At 49.7% G+C, this 17,775-nt stretch overlaps 1 protein-coding gene across 8 annotated transcripts in view; it reads right to left on the bottom strand.

Moving 5' to 3' along the window:
• Positions 1-2,986: 2,986 nt before the first annotated feature.
• The window catches only part of PACSIN3 (protein kinase C and casein kinase substrate in neurons 3), a 38,594-nt gene continuing 23,805 nt past the window's right edge, over positions 2,987-17,775 (bottom strand). For 3 of the 8 annotated variants that reach the window (XM_077818650.1, XM_077818648.1, XM_077818647.1), the window contains exons 2-13: positions 17,315-17,379; positions 14,996-15,063; positions 13,014-13,114; positions 12,385-12,541; positions 11,310-11,545; positions 10,675-10,830; positions 9,798-9,973; positions 8,691-8,811; positions 8,059-8,192; positions 7,150-7,215; positions 6,475-6,635; positions 2,987-3,311 (exon numbers count right to left, since the gene is read on the bottom strand). In XM_077818650.1, coding sequence (XP_077674776.1) covers positions 3,196-3,311; positions 6,475-6,635; positions 7,150-7,215; positions 8,059-8,192; positions 8,691-8,811; positions 9,798-9,973; positions 10,675-10,830; positions 11,310-11,545; positions 12,385-12,541; positions 13,014-13,067 — 1,377 coding nt within the window. In that variant the 5' untranslated portion in view covers positions 13,068-13,114; positions 14,996-15,063; positions 17,315-17,379 and the 3' untranslated portion in view covers positions 2,987-3,195. Of the gene's footprint in view, positions 3,312-6,474; positions 6,636-7,149; positions 7,216-8,058; positions 8,193-8,690; positions 8,812-9,797; positions 9,974-10,674; positions 10,831-11,309; positions 11,546-12,384; positions 12,542-13,013; positions 13,115-14,995; positions 15,064-17,314; positions 17,384-17,775 lie in introns of all 8 variants that reach the window. The other 5 variants (XM_077818646.1, XM_077818649.1, XM_077818652.1 and 2 more) reach the window with 4 other exon arrangements.

The raw sequence follows: 17,775 nt of genomic DNA on the forward strand, positions 1-17,775 counted from the left end.
CCCTAGGGGTGGGCGTATTTGTCCTTTTCTGCTAATGGTTATGAAAACTCATATATAAGTTAGGAATATATAGGTGGGAAGACTAGATTTCCCCATTTATTACATATAATTTATTGTTCGTAGGATTTTATCCTTGGCCTGTTTTCCCTCTAGCTCATCTCATGTTCATGTGTACTATCCCTATTTGTTCTAGGTCATCTGGCTGCGGGTCAGTGAAGGGAGCAATGTCCTAGCTGGAACTTCAAGATCATGATAAAGGAATGGCTGCATCTTTGGCTACACTTCTCCATGTCTTTTTGTAGGCCATAATCAGTAGTTTATGGTTCATTTCAGCTTGAGGATTCATAACTCTCTAGTTAAACTGTATAGTGATAGGCAAGGCCTAGCATCTTTTCAGTTGGACATTTTCTGCCAGTCATGCTCATAGGGAGCTGTCAGTCCTACTCTTTTTATGAAACCTCTTTAGAGACTCTTCCCGTGAGTCAAAGTATTGCTGCAGTAGTGCTACAGTCAGTGAATGCTACGCTTGAATTCTGACCCACTCTGCCATCCAAATCTATGCGGTTTATCTGTGAAGCGATTTTACTGAAAGTTGTTTGAGCTTCATAGGTAGGTACAAGCTTACTGATCTAAATAAACATGCCTTGCAGTCTCAGAATTCTTTTATCTTTGGGTCTCTGCATATTCACTAGTACTTGAATCTTACAGGTCTGCTCACTTTCAGTAACTTAAAATGGACACTTAAGCCTCATTCACTTGAAGGTTGTTTCTTATGATTTCCAGTCCCCTCTAGAGTTGTTCCTGAAGTCCAGGCGTGGAGCTGCCCCAGCTTATGATGGCATCAATGTACATTTTCACTCCTGAGACACCTTCCTGAACCTGGCACATTGTGCAGATAAATACTTCCTGGTGCTAAATATAGCCCAAAAGGCAACCTCATGAGGCAGGCAAATATCAAAGCTTTGTGGCCAGGGCCATCTGCCAAACCCTGCCATTGCATCTAATTTGACAAAGAATTTGGCTTCTGCCATCACGGCAGACATTTTACTACTTGTGTTCTTGGTAACTCCTTGGGGTCAGTACAGAGTTTTGAGTCTGCCTGCTTTTTATCTCTACAGTTAAAGGAGTGAATCTGGGTGTTGGATCTCCTCTGAATGTCTTATTGCTCTTTTTCAAGTTTAAGGTTCTGGAACCTTTTTGTTGGCCTGTATAACATCTGGGTTACTAGAAGACATCTCTCCTGTGTTCCAGTTCTCTCTCTCATGTTTGGCCCAAGTTTGTCAGTTATTCTGACTCTGTGGCAGGTATCTTCTCAACCATGGGCCAAGGACCTCATGTGTGTAAGCGCAGTTACCTTCCTAGGTGAAATTCTAAGTGCTGTTTTTACAATTTTACCTCTGTATCTCAGTGATAATTCACTTGCCCAGGACTGAAATCTTACAATGAAAAATTAATTCCAATCTCACCTTTAGTTTTGCACTTCAAATGTCTCCTTTCTGTTACATTTATTTGGGCTTCTACGGCCATTCTGTATGTCACATGTAAGCCAGAATTGAGGACCCTCGGCTATCCACATGACATTTGAATGCCAGCAACATGAACTTCAGACGCCACCCTCCCCCCCCCCGACCTCAGTTGCCCCAGTGGAATATAAAGATGGAGAGACGACCCAGGGCATAAAAAGCTTTACAGATCCCCATCACTGAATGGCACCTGGAAATAGTTGGGAAGCTAGTGGAACTGGAGTAAGGTAGCTTCTGTTGCGAAGCAGGTAGGCGCATTCTATAGCATATATTGCTTCTAAATGGTCTGCAAGCACTGCACCCCATGTAGAGTGCAATACAGTCGTCCAGTCTGCAAGTCAAGGGCCTGAAGGATGGGGGAGAGAGGGTTTCAGATGTGTGAGAAGTGCTCATAAATGCCTTTACAGACAGAAGGAAGAGGTAGTTTGAGCTACAGTTATCAAGGATCCAAAAACCCACTACAAACCAAAAGTGCCACGAACCTGAGTGGGGTAGGCACCAAGCCTCCTCTCCACTATGTCAACTTCATCTTGTCTGGAGGCTCCAAAAAGGTATATCATCCACTTCCCAGATAGTGCACTATCCTTGGTCCGATGACACCCTGGACATGTTTTCTGACACTTCAGCATCTCCCCGCGCTGTCTGGCATAAATATTGACTAGGATGGGAAACTTAATTGAACCTCAAGATCATGGGGGCCCCACCTACCCCACAGGAGCCCAGAGCACCCTCACTGCGGTCGAAGCGCCCCTGTGCACTGGGCCCGCAATGCAGCCCCAGCCGCCTTGAGTCCCTGAGGGAGGCAAGCCAGCTAGCCCCAGTCAGCCTGGCCCAGGGCAGAGGACTGAAAACTGCAGAAGGGGGCCTGGCCTTGGAGTGGAGCATGGGCAGGGCCACGCTAGGCTGTTTGGGGAGGCACAACCTCCATCTGCCTACGATATCCACCACCCATGGTCAAGATGCTCCACAGGGGATAGCCCTTTGGGCAGGTGAGCAATAACCAGCACTACCATACTGAATCTTTGGAAGAAAAAAGAATAGAATAGAGCCACTCAAGCTCTGCCAACTACTCCAGCTGCAGTCCACCGAGCAATCAATAAGACCTAGAGGTGAATGGTATTGAAAGCTGCCCTCAGATCTGAACAGATTACCATGGACACTTAACTTCTGCCAGTCTGTGAGAAGGGGCGCCAAGACCACCAGAACTACTTCAGGGCCATACCTAGGCCAACCTGAAAGGGTCCAAAAAGGAAGCTACACTAAGGTTTGTCTTCAAAATTTCCCTAAAGAGGGAAGCTGAGTAACTGATCAGCCTTCAACCAACCAATCATGGTCCCAAAAGCTCTCAGATTTTTACAAGCAGAAGCAGATTGGCCAGGTATCAATATGTCCCAATGGCCCATCCCAGGACAAGCTATTAAGACCCCTCCCTCAATTCCTACAGTGCTCAGAGGCAGCAGAAATCTTTACTCAATCTTTGTTTATTAGAAAATCCCTACAGCTCTAGAATTTTAAACTGAAGCATTGATTACAAGAAATAAATGTCCCCAGAGTCCAGAAATTGCTACACATGCTGTCGATGTGGGTTAGGGACCCAGCAGTGATTGGGTGACTTCTGCAGGAGATGCTGATATACATGTGACACACACACACGTCAGGATGAGAGTAGCAATCATGATCCCACCCTCTTGACATAGTTAGCAGGATAGAGTCCAACCTGGCCAGTGTGAAGCTGGCCTTTGCACCAGCCCTGCTCATCCTCTTCACTGATCTTCATTAGCTCTTCACCTAAAGAGGAAACAGCACAAACTTTGCCACTGGAAAGGAGTCAAGAGCCCATACACCTCCCAGGGTCTGGATAGCTCCCTAGGGGCAAATGGGCATGACCCTCCTATTAGAAGTACAGTAACTCCTCACTTAACATCATCCCAGTTAATGTTTTCTTGCTGATCAATTAGAGAACATGCTCATTTAAAGTTGTTTGGCAGCCGCCTGCTTTGTCCACTGCTTGCAGAAAGAGCCGTCCGTTGGAGCTGGCTGGTAGGGGCTTGGAACCAGGGTGGACTGGCAGCCCCCGTCCCCTCAGCTCCCCTAAGTTCCCTAAGTAGTAGCCACTCAGCAGGTTATCAATTGCCAGGCAGTTCAGCTGTCCCTCCCCCACACTGCCATGTGCTGCTCCTGCCCTCTTCTTTGGAGCTGCGCCCAGGAGCCTCCTGCTTGCGGGAGGCGGGGAGAAGAGGAGTGCTGATGTCAGGGTCTCCCCCTGCCCCCACTTCCACCCCCCATTCCTGAACCCCATCTCCACAGAGTGTGTTGTGGGAAAACAGGACAGGGCTCAGGACAGAAGGATCAGCTGCTGTCAACTTGCTGATCTACTTAAAAAGGCAGTGTACTTAGAGTGGGATCAGCGTACTTAAAGGGGCAATGCATGTCTCACACACACACACACCCCCACCCACCCACCACCTGGAAAGCGAAGGGAGTGGTGTGCTCCAGTGGGATAGCATGGGTTCATCATCAAGTTCAGTTTCCACAGGGAATGTTTGCAGCCACTGCCATGCTGTGTCTCCTCCCTCCATTCGCGCCACCTTGTAGAGCATGAGGCTACATTAACAATGTGTTAACCTTTGAGGGCTCAGCTGAGTGCTAGTTCATCATTTAGCAGTAAGGCATTCCCTGGGAAATAACCCACCCTCTGACTCCCCCACCTCAACCAAGCTTCACAATCATCATTGCTGTGTACTGTATTATATTGTTTGTTTAAAACTTTATATATATAAAGCCTTTTGTCTGTCAAAAAAAAATTCCCTGGAACCTAACCCCCCCATTTATATTAATTCTTATGGGGAAATTGGATTCGCTTAACATCATTTTGCTTAAAGTAGCATTTTTCAAGAACATAACTACAACATTAAGCGAGGAGTTACTGTACAAACCCCATACAGGTGAAATGCAACAAACAAGTATAATCTTGATCTCATCACATCATCTCAATATTTCCCACTGGACTGGAACCATATTGCAGGCACACAAAACTCTACAGAGGGAGCTCTCGAAGAAGCATATGTTGCTCATGAAAGATTTTTTTTTCCTTAGATAAGGAGACCAGCACCAGAGAGGTCAAGAGAAGGCCCTTGGGGAGCACTGCGCTTCCCAAATCTCAGTGCTGGAACTCTGCTTCATGTTCTCTCTGGCCTAAGGCTCCTCCGAAGCAGTTGGAAAGGACTAGTGAGAAACCGCTGAGCTCTAGCTGTTAGATGCCCATTCAGTGATTGGCCAAAGCCCAGGCAGTCAGTAAACTATGGAATGGGCCCACAGAGATTAGCCAGGAAGGGCTCTTATTCCTTACCCCAGATCTGAACTTTGGGAAAGGGAAGGAATAGGATCACTTGCCACCAACAGAAATCCTTTGTCTCTATCATGACAAGGAGATTTGACTGCCATTGTGGGACTGTCCAATTGTTCAGAGACTGGGAAGGAAAGTCATCTTGCAATCCAGGTTGAACTCAAGCCCTACTAGTACAGGCTGGTCATAGCAGCATTTGGATGGAATGAGCTGACCCAAGCACTGAAGGGACGAACTGGCTTGAATTAGAGCGGTTTCTTTTGTGGGAGGGGTGGGACCCATGGGCCTGCTACCTTCCATCGCATCCCAACCAGCAGGTGTCAGGGAGAGAAATTGTATCTCTCCTTCCCCCTAGGGTAATTATCCTTATCCATCTTATTGCTGGGATTGCTTTAAAGCTGTTCTACTGAGCCAGTAAGTGAGTTAGTGCCAAGAAATCTAGTAGTGATTCAGCAGCACAGATGCTGACCTCATGCACCAGGCCCTTGTTGAGCCAGGGATTTTAGTACCTGCAAAAAGAGTCAATGTTTCTGCAAGCAAGTCAATACAAGCAAGATTAGAAACACTCCCAAGATCCAGATGGCCCCTTGGAAGATTGGGGAGAGGTGGGCAGAGTACAAACAGCTCAGGTGGAGAGAAAGGTCCCAGGGTTCTCCTTAGCCTCATCATCTACTGGGAGCAGACTGCTCCAGTCCCAGGAAGCTCCCTCACCTTAGGTCAGTAGTTCTCAACCCGTGGCTGCAAGTAGCCCAATTAGCACATAGCTGCAGCCCAGCTGTGTGCTAAAGGCCACCCAGCTTGCATGCTGCAGTGCCGGGGCTGCTGCCCGGCTCGCACACCACACTGGGGCTGCCACCTAGCTTGCACGCCACAGAGCTCTGCTCCTGGCCCCACTCTGTGGTGGGAGTCTCTGGGTGGGGGGCACTGGACATAGAGGCCTGGGGGGAAGGGTTTGGGGAGGGCGCTTCCTACAATGATAAAACAGGTTGAGTACCACTGCCTTAGGTGGTGGCTTGTGGAGTTTCCTCCTGCTAACCTAACTCCAGCTTATTGGACAAGAACTTAATCCCCCCAAAACTAGCTCTTTCTGGCCCCTTTACAAAGGCAAGAGGAGGCACTTTATAAAGGCAACCCAAACCCTCCCCCTTTAAGTTCCTAAGGAAAGGTTTGGAGGAGATTTTCACAATTCTGGCCCAAGGAGCAACATTTGCTAATGAGGGCTCAAAAGACCCCCACCCCCCATGTCTTTATTCAGAGTTTCCACCTCTCTCTCTCACACACACACACACACACACCCCCCATCCTACCCCAAACAAACACAAATCAGGTTATTCTCCAACCCCTTGGCCAGGACCCAAAACATTCCATTTTCAGCACCTGAATGCCTCACTATGCATGAGGTGCCTCCCCCACAGTATGAGCCTTGCTGGTCCCCCTCTCAGCAGCATGGTGGAATGGAGTGCTGGCCTGCCCAGTGCTATGCCCCTCTCCAGAAGCACTGGGCAAGGACAATGAACAGTTCCCAAGGAGCTATCCAGATCTCACAGTGGGAGGTTTCCAATCATCAGCCCAAGTGGTAGTGGCAAGGGATTAGTGCCTCTGTACCTGCTTTAAAGCTCAGTTCATCAGCCTCCTGTCCTGTGTAATCATACAGCGCTCGCACCTGTACACCTGGTACTTTTATGTCCTCCTCGTGCCCATTGGCATCCAGGCACTTCTTGGGAGTGTCGTCATCGGACCACTCCGACATGTCCTCTTTCGCTCCGCTGTGTGTGTGGGGAGGAAAAACAAAAACGCAGGATTATCTCAAACACAGGCCTGACCCTCTGAGGTGCCTCCCCATCTCCTGAATCATGCATCACCATAGAGCCCCAGGGACAACTACACTTGAGCCAGGAGGAGACAGAGAGGCAGGACAGGAGGGTGGAAATGTATGGGAAGGAGAGAGACCAGGAGAAGTTAGATTTGGCTCAAAACAGCCCAGAAAACTGCAGAACCCCAGGGGGTTGTGTAAGCAACGGGTCCAAAGAGCATCCCCCCTTTCAAGTCCCAACCCCACTCAGACATCCCTCACCCAGGACAGCCAACACAAAGAAGTTCAGGTATTTCCAAAACATGCTCAGCTGGAAACAGCCCTGAAAGAGAAAGGAGGCCACATCCCCCCAGGGCAGACTCAGCTGGTCTCCCTAACTCAGGGGCCAGAACAGAGGAGAAAGGAAGAGCAGAACACAAATAGTTTGAACCCAGACACCCCCTGGATAGGGGGCATTCCATACTAACTTCACATGGGCTGATGCCCTCAGGGTGTCATAGAAGAAATTGTTCTTCTCCGCTTGGTAGGAAAACCTGTGGATTGGCAAATAGGGCCCTGAATCCAGCTCCTTGGGAAAGGACAACAGCCTGGAGACAGCTCCACCCAGATTACTTCCAACTCCTTCCCTGCCATGTTCAATTCTAAGCTTCATTTGTGCTAGCAGGAGATAATGTCTTCTGGAGCAGGAAGGAAGTGGACACCATGGGAGACTCATTTCCTAAACTCCTTCCCATTCTCTAACTCATTTGCTACAGATCCTGAAAGAGGAAGCAGCTACCTGAATTGTGTAAACTTTCTCTGTTGGGCTTGTCAAGTTTTGACCAAGTAGCACTCCACACCAAACCATAAGATGCTCGTATCCACAGAAGAGAGTCTTGTTCAAACATCCAGGCCTGCCAGTGTACCTAGGGAAGGATTTCTAGTTCCCAATCACCAGGGGCTTTTTCCATCTCCCAGAGATGAAAAGCAGCTGAAGGCAAAATCCTACCAGCAACCTCCCCCACACAGCATCCTGCTCAGCAGTGAATCAGACTAAGCAGACCCATGCTAGGATGAGTTGAGAGGAGACCCCAGCACTGAACAGGGCCACTAGGAGAGGAAGGTCCTAGCTCTGGCACTATCATATGAGTGCACGTGGACAGCAGAGGAGATCCTCCCACTATCCCACCCCAATGCTCCAAGAAAGCCCCTTTCTCTGCCCTACTCATCTCCGAGTTGTATAGGCCAGGGCACTGCTTGGGGCTCACCCATTTCCAGCCCAATGGTGAAAAAAAGAGGGAGAGAAATACAAATGAGATCATTCTTCTCAGCTAAGCTATTTCATACTCCAGGGCATAATTATGCCTCTCCAGTATGTCCCAGGCTTCAGCCCTTACCCTCGCCGTGTCTGTGGAGGGGTCTGAGAAACACCGTCCCGTGTGGGCACGATGCTGGTCAGCGTCACATCTTCAGCACTTTTACTGCTTTTCTCCTTCTTGCTGATTGGCCGCTGGGTTTCCAGGGTCCATTCCTGTCCAGAAGGAAAGGCACGTCAGTCCCCTGAGTCCAGAGAGCTTTGACACAGTTTATTCTACTGCCAGAGAGGAAGGCGGGTGGGGCACAAGAACACAGCACCATATTTAACTAATGGCCAAGCAATGCAATGGAATAGTCTGACAAATAAGAGCCCTGCAGAGGCAGTAAGATCATGCCTGAGGATTGGGGGTGTAGAGGGGGGAGAAAAGATTCAGCATGTCTCATTACCCTTAGCATAAACCCCCATCCCTGACCAGAGCTGGGAGGGGGGCCAGAATGATTGCATTTTAGCTGGCATGGCCTCTCCCCAGTTGCCACAGAGGTAGACCTTCCAGTACTATCCCCTCTAAGAAAAAAGAAACGAAACATCATGATCCCAGGTGAGCAGGGACAGAGTGTTTTCCAGTGGGAAGTCTCAGCGGGCAGGGGGAAGCCACAGAGTACGAGTACAATAAAGTAGCTCTGCAGCATGTGGAAATGAGGAATACGCCACCTCAAACTGTGGCCAATTCATGGCCATGGCTGGCCCATGAGTGTTGCGCCACCATTTCAGGTCCTCCTGGTCATCTGCAGCCACGATTCCCTGGTACAGATCCCGGTACAGCGCATGGAAACTGCAAGCAGAAGCAGAACCAATGTCAGTGAGCAAGTCCCTGTACAGCCCCAAATTACTGTCAGGTGCATAAATTTCCCCTTTCACCTCCATATCATCCTATTTCAAGAACCACTGGGGATTAGAGAGGCTGTGCTCCAGCACCTTTAACCCCAAAGCATTTCACAAGCCAGACATCCCACTCCATGGAAGCACCATCCCCTCAGAGATGGAGCAGGGAGCCAGCTGGCCTGGCTCATAGGCATGGACAGCTGGAGATGCCCTGCTGCTGGAACTTGCAAAGGGCTGGCAGAATCCCATGAAGAGACACAGGGAAATGGGTCTCTTTGACGTATACTGTTCCTCGACCCTACACAAAAACTGTCCTGGGAGGCTGCAATGGCTACCCCCATGCCCCGGCACAGTATTACATGGGGGTTCATGGCCATATCTCCTGAGTCATATCACACCAAAGGAAGCAGGTTAAATGTCTCCAGCTATTGGAGGGAATGGGGTGGCGTTGGCCCTCAAAGTTTATGGAGCAGTGAGTTGGTGTATTTCTACACCTCACCTGGGAGTGAGTCTCCCAGCCTGGGTCCACAGTGGAGCTAGTGTGCTAAAAATAGCTGTGCAGAAATGGCAGCTCAGGCTCTGAGGGCTGGGGGTAGGTCCGCACAGCCAGATACAGAGTAGACATCCCCCTGGAGGCAGGTAACAGCCTTCTCTGCATAGTGAAGGACAGAGTAGATTAAAGACTCACACCCACAAGAAGGGTGCACAATGGTAGGAGCGGTGGAATCCTCAAACTGAGGCGGAACCCACCCTGAATAAAACCAGAGACAAGCTGTGGTCAGACTGCAGCTATTCAGACACCTTAGAAGGGGAAATAATAGGACACAAGCCCCCCCGCACCACCACCCACACACACACGCCAGACGCTCTCCTTTCCCAGAGGCCATGCAGTGGACATCCCCGTCGCACACCAGGACGCACTGCACAGGTAGGTACCTTTCATTAGTGGAGATGTTGAGATGTTGGTGTAGATCCAGGAACATCTCCTTGAAGAAGCACAGTCGCTTGCACTCTGCCTCCTGGCAGCCCTCAAACACCTGTTCCATGTCCTCCATGTAGCGGGGATTGTAGCGGTTTAGCTCATCTAGCATCTTCTCATACTGATCCTTACACTGCAGCAGCCAGGAGTGAGAACAAACATAAGCCAACTGGCCGTGGTGCCAACCCCCTGCTCTGCATCCTGTCTAGGGCACACAAGAGCTTCTTCCCCACCTGCTCCTGCTCTTCTCCATCAGGGGACCCTGCACAGACTCCCCTGCACAGCTAAGCATGACGTATGGGAACATCAGGGGAACCCAGGCAAGCCCCTTCCTCCCCAGAGCCAGGCTTGCAGTCCTGCCATGTCAGTGACCCCTCTCTACCTCTGACACCTTCCCCAGTTCTCCAATGGCAGTGACTTTCCCAGCTGCGGGTGAGGAGGACAGAGAGGGGGTCAGACAGACAGAGACAGGCTCAGCTCTCCAGTCATCTTCTCCATTGAGCAGCTCTACAACTTTGCATTCACCTGGACATGCACACTAGTCACTCTTGTGCCGGATCCTTCTGCACTGCAGCGTCTACCTTATGGAGCAGCAGCCTGGAACTATTTGTTATACAGCACCAGGTGCGCTGTCTGAATCCTGTCACCAGGACCTGACTAGCTACAGCTCAGTCCCATGAGGTACTGAGCTCCCACACAAGTCAGCAGGCAGCGAGGATACTTGGCACCCTGTAGGACCAGGAGCTAAGCTGACACTCATTTCAAGTCTCTTCTCCCCATGCCTCGCCGGTATAGTGACCCCTAATGGTCTGAGTCCACATAGGGCACACCCACCTTCTCAGCTTCTTGTGCACATTTCTCTACACGCTCCTGCAGCTTGTACAGCTGCTCCTGTGAGATGGAGGAATCTGCCTTGGCATGGTTCTCACGTGTCTGTGCGGTCTTCTCATCCTTCCGGGCTGTGTGATAGTTCTTCTTAGAGGTCTCCACCTAACACAGGTAGTTCTGTAAAAAACAGAGCTAGGTGCCCCAGCACAAACTTTCCCATCCCTTACGTGTTGCTGGGGGGAAGGGGGAAGAGATGGTAGGTGTTGTTTTTCAGACTTTATTACTGGCAGCAAACATCACATAGGAGCCAGCCCCATCAGGAGAGGCCAGCTCAGCCATCAGCCTGCCATGCTCAAAGGAAAAGGCTTCCCCCGAACTCCACAGACATAAAGTCACCCCCTTCCTCCCCCAAGTCACAGGTTGCCACACAGGAGGGCCTCAGCCCACCAACCCCAGATATTTCTGCACCAAGGAAGGCTGCAAGTATGCCATGGGCAAAGAGCCAGCCACACCTAACAGAACCAACCCCCACAACTAAAGAGATGCCTAAACAAAGCGCACCCAAGCTAACTGCACTCCAGGCAAAAATGTCTAGCGCCAGCATCCCAGCCCCCTCTGCCTTACACACACTCCTTGCTCACATCTTTCAGCTTCTTCACCCAGGGTTTTTGGGCCTTACGGAATCCATCCTCTGCCTCTTTAGTCTCCTTGAACCCACCAATCATCTGCTTATGGTAGGCCTCCTTCTGCCAGGCCTTGATCTTGTCTGCATCTTCTCCAGCAAGATGGTTCCGCACCTCTAGATGGATCTCACTCAGCTTGTCTGCAGCTGTCAGGAAGGCGTGCCAAGTCTTCTCTAGTGTGCCATACTGAGGGCCTGGAGGAGCAAACATGAGAGTGGCCATTACAACCCTATGTCCACAGATATGAGGACCAAGTTCAGAAGCCAGCCTTCCTTCATCATGCAGGACACCTCTGCCACCACCAAAAAGCACTCAGGCCAACGTGGACTGTTCTCTGCACAGATAGAAAAGAGAGGAAGGACTACGTGTTACAGCTCGCAGAGTCAGGTATTAACAATGAGCGTGCATAGCTGATGATCTAGTCCTGCCCCAGTGCAGTGTAGGTGAGTCTCTACAAAATATTCCTCAGGGGCTTTGCTTAGCTTAGCTGAGCTTAGAAGAGGGAAGCAATGGCAGCCCCCTGGCTGGAGCTTAAGGCCAGTTTCACGGGCTAGTGGGCACTTTAGGGCAACTGCTCTAATACCCTCCCATTCCTTGTTACACTCTAAGGCTCTATCACCTTGTGATGTCAATCACCTGCCACTAGATTCTCTTAGGCACTTGTGTTCCCATCGTCTCCTCCCAAGTCATCCTTTAGTCAGGCTACAGATCTTCCCTTGTACACACTCCAAGCCTGAACCTCCCCTTCCAGTCTGGCAAACATTTTTTTGTAATGGAGCACTTGGAAATGCAGAGGGAACATCCCTTCCTTGAAGGGATCAGAGAACTGGTGGCTGGAAAGGAACCACAGAGCATCCCTGTCCTAGAGCTACTTGGTTTGAGCCAGGAAAGAAGAATACAAGAAATCCAGCTCCATGCTGCCCAATGGGTGTGCTCATCTCCTAAGGACAGCCCCAACCACAGCAAGACAGGGTGCTCTAGGAGTGGAGAGCTTCTCCTGAAGCCTGTGCCCACCCTAGCCGGCCGGCCTCACCCTTCTCTACAGTGGTCCTCCATTTGCGGGACCAGTCTGTTAGCTGCTGGGCATAGTTCTTCTCAATCTTGGCTCGCTCCTGGAAGCAGGAGATGAGGTCGTTACAGAGACGGTGCCCATCATCTACACGCTTCACTGTCCGCCTGTAGTTACCAGCCTGAAAGAGCAGACAGTGTCAGTCCCACTGCACTGACTTCACACCCACCCATCCACCCACCCTAGGAGCCAGGGGCAGCAGATCAGGCCACCACATACTAAGGGCAGGTCCTGCTGAGGCTAGCAGCCGGGCTAGGACCCCACCCAGGGCTCCCGCAGGAGGAAGTGGATGTATTGTGGGAAGTTTAAGAGGTGGGATGTTCTGGCTTCACATTCTTCTCCATTGGTGTTGATTCAGGTCTAGAACAGAGGCATCACTTAGTAGCTTCTGAGAAGGAAGGGGTTACCTCCCCTATACACCCTACTGAATCCCCCTCCAGAGAACTACACCAGTCCCAAAAGCAAGTCAGTGTCTCTCCCTCTCTCCCACTCCAGGGGAATAGCATATTACCCAGAAAGCTTGAGACCAAAGCCATAACTCTATGGGTGACACGTAAAAGACATTGTCCTCCCTCCTAATGATCCCGCCTTACCTCCCAAAAGCTGCCCCCAAGAGCCTCCCCAACAACATCATCTTCTGATGACATAACCCTGGTTTTCTTGCAGCAAAGAATTTTTGCAGATTTCAGTGCAGCTGGAAGAGAAAGAAGAGCTGTTTGTAGCATGACACTGTCAGGGACTCAGCCACGCACCATCCCGACAACTCAACACTTATGGAAGAGAGCTGGGCAAGTCCAGTTGCCAGGGGGCAAGTGTCCATATCACAGCACCACTGGCACTTACCAGCCCCCTTACTCAGTTCCAGCACGAAACAGGCCATGCAGACTCAACTCCTCTCCCCGCCAGAAGGGACCCATTCAGGAGAGGCCAGTGGCACATTAGAAGGGAGGAAACTGGCCCTGCCACCACCCAGGCTGTACCTGTCCTGGAGAAACTGGTAAGTCCAGAACCTTTTGCCTCAGCAGAGGCCTCAGCAGAGACTCCTTCTTTTTGCACCAAGACCATCAAAGGAAGAGCATGCTCAGTTAAACTACTGAGCATGCTCAGCCTTGAGACACTTAAAATAAGTTGTGTTGAAAGAGATGACTCTAGTGTCCCAATATAAAAGAGTGAGGAGGATTAAGAGATTACATCAGTTACTGACTAGAGAAACCAAAACCCAATGGTCACCAGGAAGGCATGTCCTAAATGGGGTGCAGCCTATCGGGCTAGGAAGGGAACTATAGCCACACCTAGTGCCATCTATCCAAGGATGTGCTTGGGTTTCCGGGCAGAACGAGCTTCCTGGGAACATCCCAATTTACATTACAACACAGTCTCTGTCACCACATTCCTGTGTTGGGCACAGGGAATCCAGTGTAGAAGGTGACAAAGGCCCCATCTCACCCCACACCAAAACACTGTCACTACCAATTCCTATTCGGCCCAATCTGAGTTACCCAGGAAAGAATTTTCTGTAGTATCTGGCTGATGAATCTTTCCCATATGCTCAGGGTTTAGTTGATCGTCATATTTGGGGTTGGGAAGGAATTTTCCTCCAGGGCAGATTGGAAAAGGCCCTGGAGGTTTTTCGCCTTCCTCTGTAGCATGGGGCACGGGTCACTTGCTGGAGGATTCTCTGCTCCTTGAAGTCTTTAAACCACAATTTGAGGACTTCAATAGCACAGACATAGGTGAGAGGTTTTTTGCAGGACTGGTGGGTGAAATTCTGTTGTGCAGGAGGTCAGACTAGATGATCATAATGGTCCCTTTTGACCTAAATATCTATGAATCAATACATAATTTTGGCTGGACTGGGATCCTGGCACTGCTGCCACATGAGAACTGCCCTGATGGTGGTGCTCAGGACCGTCCTAAGCACCACTATCCTTTGAGGGGTGGCAGGGGGAGACAGGCCTGAGTAAGCAGTATATACAGGCCTGTCCCAGGCAAGTTTTGGTTAACATAAGATTGACATGCTTTGCTGCTGCTCTTCTCCTCTTCCACATTCCCAGTTATAAAAAGCTTCCCTCACACCCTAGAAAGGTATCTGCTCTCTCTGCCAGTCCCAAGGCAGAACTCACACAGCAGAAGAAGCAACAGATCAGTCCAAGAGACTAGGTATCCCATGTCCCCTCAGTCCTTCTCAGAGTCTGCTTTCTGGGACTATCAGCCACACAATAAGAGACCCATGGTAGACTTCAGAAGACACACAGAGGGAACCAAGGAGAGCGTTAAGTACCATCTGCCTGAGCAGCACATTTGGATAATATGAAGGTTGTTAGAAGGCCATCAAGGAAATTCCTCTGGCTTCCCAACAAAGTTCCAACTTCCCCCAACCCCCACTGCCCTCCAAGAAACCCTGTTACAGGGGCAAGTCATCATACCAAACAGAAGATTCAGGTGCATGAAACCTTAAATGCAGAAGGACCCCTCCCCTCACCAGCAGCCCTGATAGCCAGCCTGTGAAAGAACTTTGCATGACTACAAGTCAGCTGGTTCCACTCCTGTGCCCAGCAACAAAGTAACTACATACCTGAAAGAGAAGAATGAGGGCTCTGGAGGCCCCAGCTGCCCGGAGTGATTTCTTGGGCTGTTCCAACTCTAAACGTGGTGGTGGGTAAGAGAGAGATGCACAGAGAGTTAGACCCTGCTGCTCTGACACAGACAGAGACACTGCTGTTCTGACAAGTAACAGTCCTAGGATAGGAACCTGGGTCTCCCCCTATGCTCAAGGCAAGGAGGGGCACTCCCGGTACAGCAGCTGCTGCCACTCTCCTCTTCCAAGGTGCCACATTCCAGCATGTAGGGGGGATGCCAAATCCCTGTGTCACAAGATCCAGTCCCAGAGATTTAAAATAGAAGCAGTGGGGCAGTATGACGGCATTGTGCGGGAAAGGTGCTGTTATAATAGCTGAGCAAAGGAACAGCCCACTGCTGGAATGGACTAAACTAAATGAGGTTTCCCAGGCACAGCAGCTGCACTGGGATTGGTCCTCCTTTCCGTTGCAGTACAGCCCACATGTCTTCTCTAGCCTTCCCCACTGCTGCCCACACTTGGCTTTTCGGATAAGCCTAGTGCTGTCTACCATGACGTGCAGAAGAATCAAGAGGCAAAAGCCTCCTCTAGTGCCTGTAGGCCAAAGAGCTAAGTGATTTAGACATTTTACTGCAGTAGTAGCAACCCCACTCGTAGACCAGGACCCCACTGTGCTAGACATGGTACAAACATGAGGGGACAATCCCTGCCCAAGGAGCTTGTACTCCAAGTAGTAGTAATATTTCTTGTTCTGATTGATTTTTCTGTGTTAGAAACGGATGTCCTGCTTAAGCCAGAAGGCTACAATGGCTCAGAATTAATTAAATGGAGATAACGCAAGAGCCAACAGAATGGAAGCTGCAGCACCTGAGAAGGGAGGTGATTTTAGTCAAACTAAGATTTGGCAGGGGAAGGCGTGGGTGAGGGAAGGGGATGAGGAGCGGCTTGAGTCACTGTGCTAACCATTCACCAAGTCATATTTTGGAGAAATAAAGTGTTTGTTAAAGAGTCATTGCATTGCCCCTTCAGTTACAGTGTAGAACTCACAGTAAACATCCCTGGGACTTCTAGTCATCCTCCACCACCACCACCAGACTTTACACTCTGAAAATCTCTAGGGTAACACACAAGCAGTTAAAAACATATTTAACCTATCTCCCAGGCCTTATTTCTCCTTCATAAGGAAGCAAGAGGCACAAGCACAATTTAAAAAAAATCCTTCTCAGTTTACCTTTAAACAGTATTGAGTCCTCCCAGGGAAAGATGAATCACGGTCAGACTCTGGTTTCCAGTCCTGACTAACTACCCCACGTGAGAGTTTGGGGGTGGAGGCTGAAAATTGTTTAATGTGCTGTGGAGCAGCCATGCTCCATCTAGGAGTCAGTCAGAAAAGGGACTAAAGGACAGAGAACCCAGGTCCATTCTTTCTGCAGTTTCTGCATCAAACGTTCAATTTAGGAATCAGACAGATTGTTTCTTTAGCTGCCAGAACTATTAATCAACCCCAGAACTGCAAACCCTGCTGGATATACTATGCAACCCTGAAGTAGCTGGCATTTGGTTAGGGCATAAGCCTCTCCTGGAGCAGCATAGGCCCTACAGAAGTCCAGTGGGTCTGTCTTGGTGGAAGATACACATCAGAAAATGAGAAGGACCCTTTTTTGTACAAGCCCTTTCCAGAGCTCCTACACACTGACCCCATGTCAGTCACCAGGTCACACTGACCCCACATGCAGACTTGGAGAGAACATTTTATAGTGAACAGAAGCGCTGAGAAAGGTAGCTGCCACTGCCAGCCTGAGCCCCAGGAAGAGCAAGAGGCTTGCCCTCCAAGTTGGTTATTCCTACAGCATCACGTGCCGTCTGCTCTTGTGAATAGCTTGAGTGCTGGGACAGCCAGGAGAGTTTACTAGCAAATAAAAAAAAAACAAAATGATTTCTTTGTAGATCTATGTACCACACTCTGATGCTGGTGGGATGGCAAAGCCAGCTCAAACTCCAAGTAGGAGAATCCCTGGGGTGGCTTTTGAGGAGTGGAGGTTTTATTAGTGGGGAAGGAGACAAACGAGAAACAGAAGGAAGCTATCTGGCTGTTGGATAGTTTTTACAGTGCTGCCACTTTATTGCAAGTCTGGGAACCACTGGTATTTTCTTAGAGCCCCAGGTCCTGGAATAATACCATTACATGAGATTCTCCGTTTTCATTTTAAAGGGTTCCCAGCCCTTATGGCTGTTGAGATAAAAAGCTTAAAAACCATGACCCAAGTGCACTACAAAAAGTGAAATTTTTAAAAAGCATTTTAAAACCAAACTTACGATTTTTGAATGCCCGAGGTTGGCTGTACCGTTAGGAGGTCATTTCACCAATGGAGACTCCAAGCCTGCCTTAAAATACAAATTACATTAGTTTTGTGGTCACAGCAGAGTACCTTGTGGACATCTTAACATGGCAGAGGGTTGGCAGCTGCTGTACAGGAGAGGCCACGATACCAGAATAGTAGGGGGTCTGTAGGTCAGAACCAAGGTTCTTTGGCAGATGTAGCAGCAGTACTGGAAAAGCAAAGGATGTGGCAGGTCAGGATTGAAGGGTGGCAGGAGAAGTGCGCCTGTCTCCCTCTCCTCCCTTCCACACCAGTAGTGGGAGAGAATCACATATTGCCTTGCCTGCTCCTGCAAGAGCACTAGAGTTAGACTGATCAGGACTCAGTCTCATTCTGCAGCAGGAGGACTACATGCAGGGGCATCAGACACTTCTGCAGAGTGGCTGGCTGGGAGAG

Source organism: Eretmochelys imbricata, chromosome 6 (genome assembly GCF_965152235.1).
Source record: "Eretmochelys imbricata isolate rEreImb1 chromosome 6, rEreImb1.hap1, whole genome shotgun sequence".
Taxonomy (NCBI): Eukaryota; Metazoa; Chordata; order Testudines; family Cheloniidae; genus Eretmochelys; species Eretmochelys imbricata.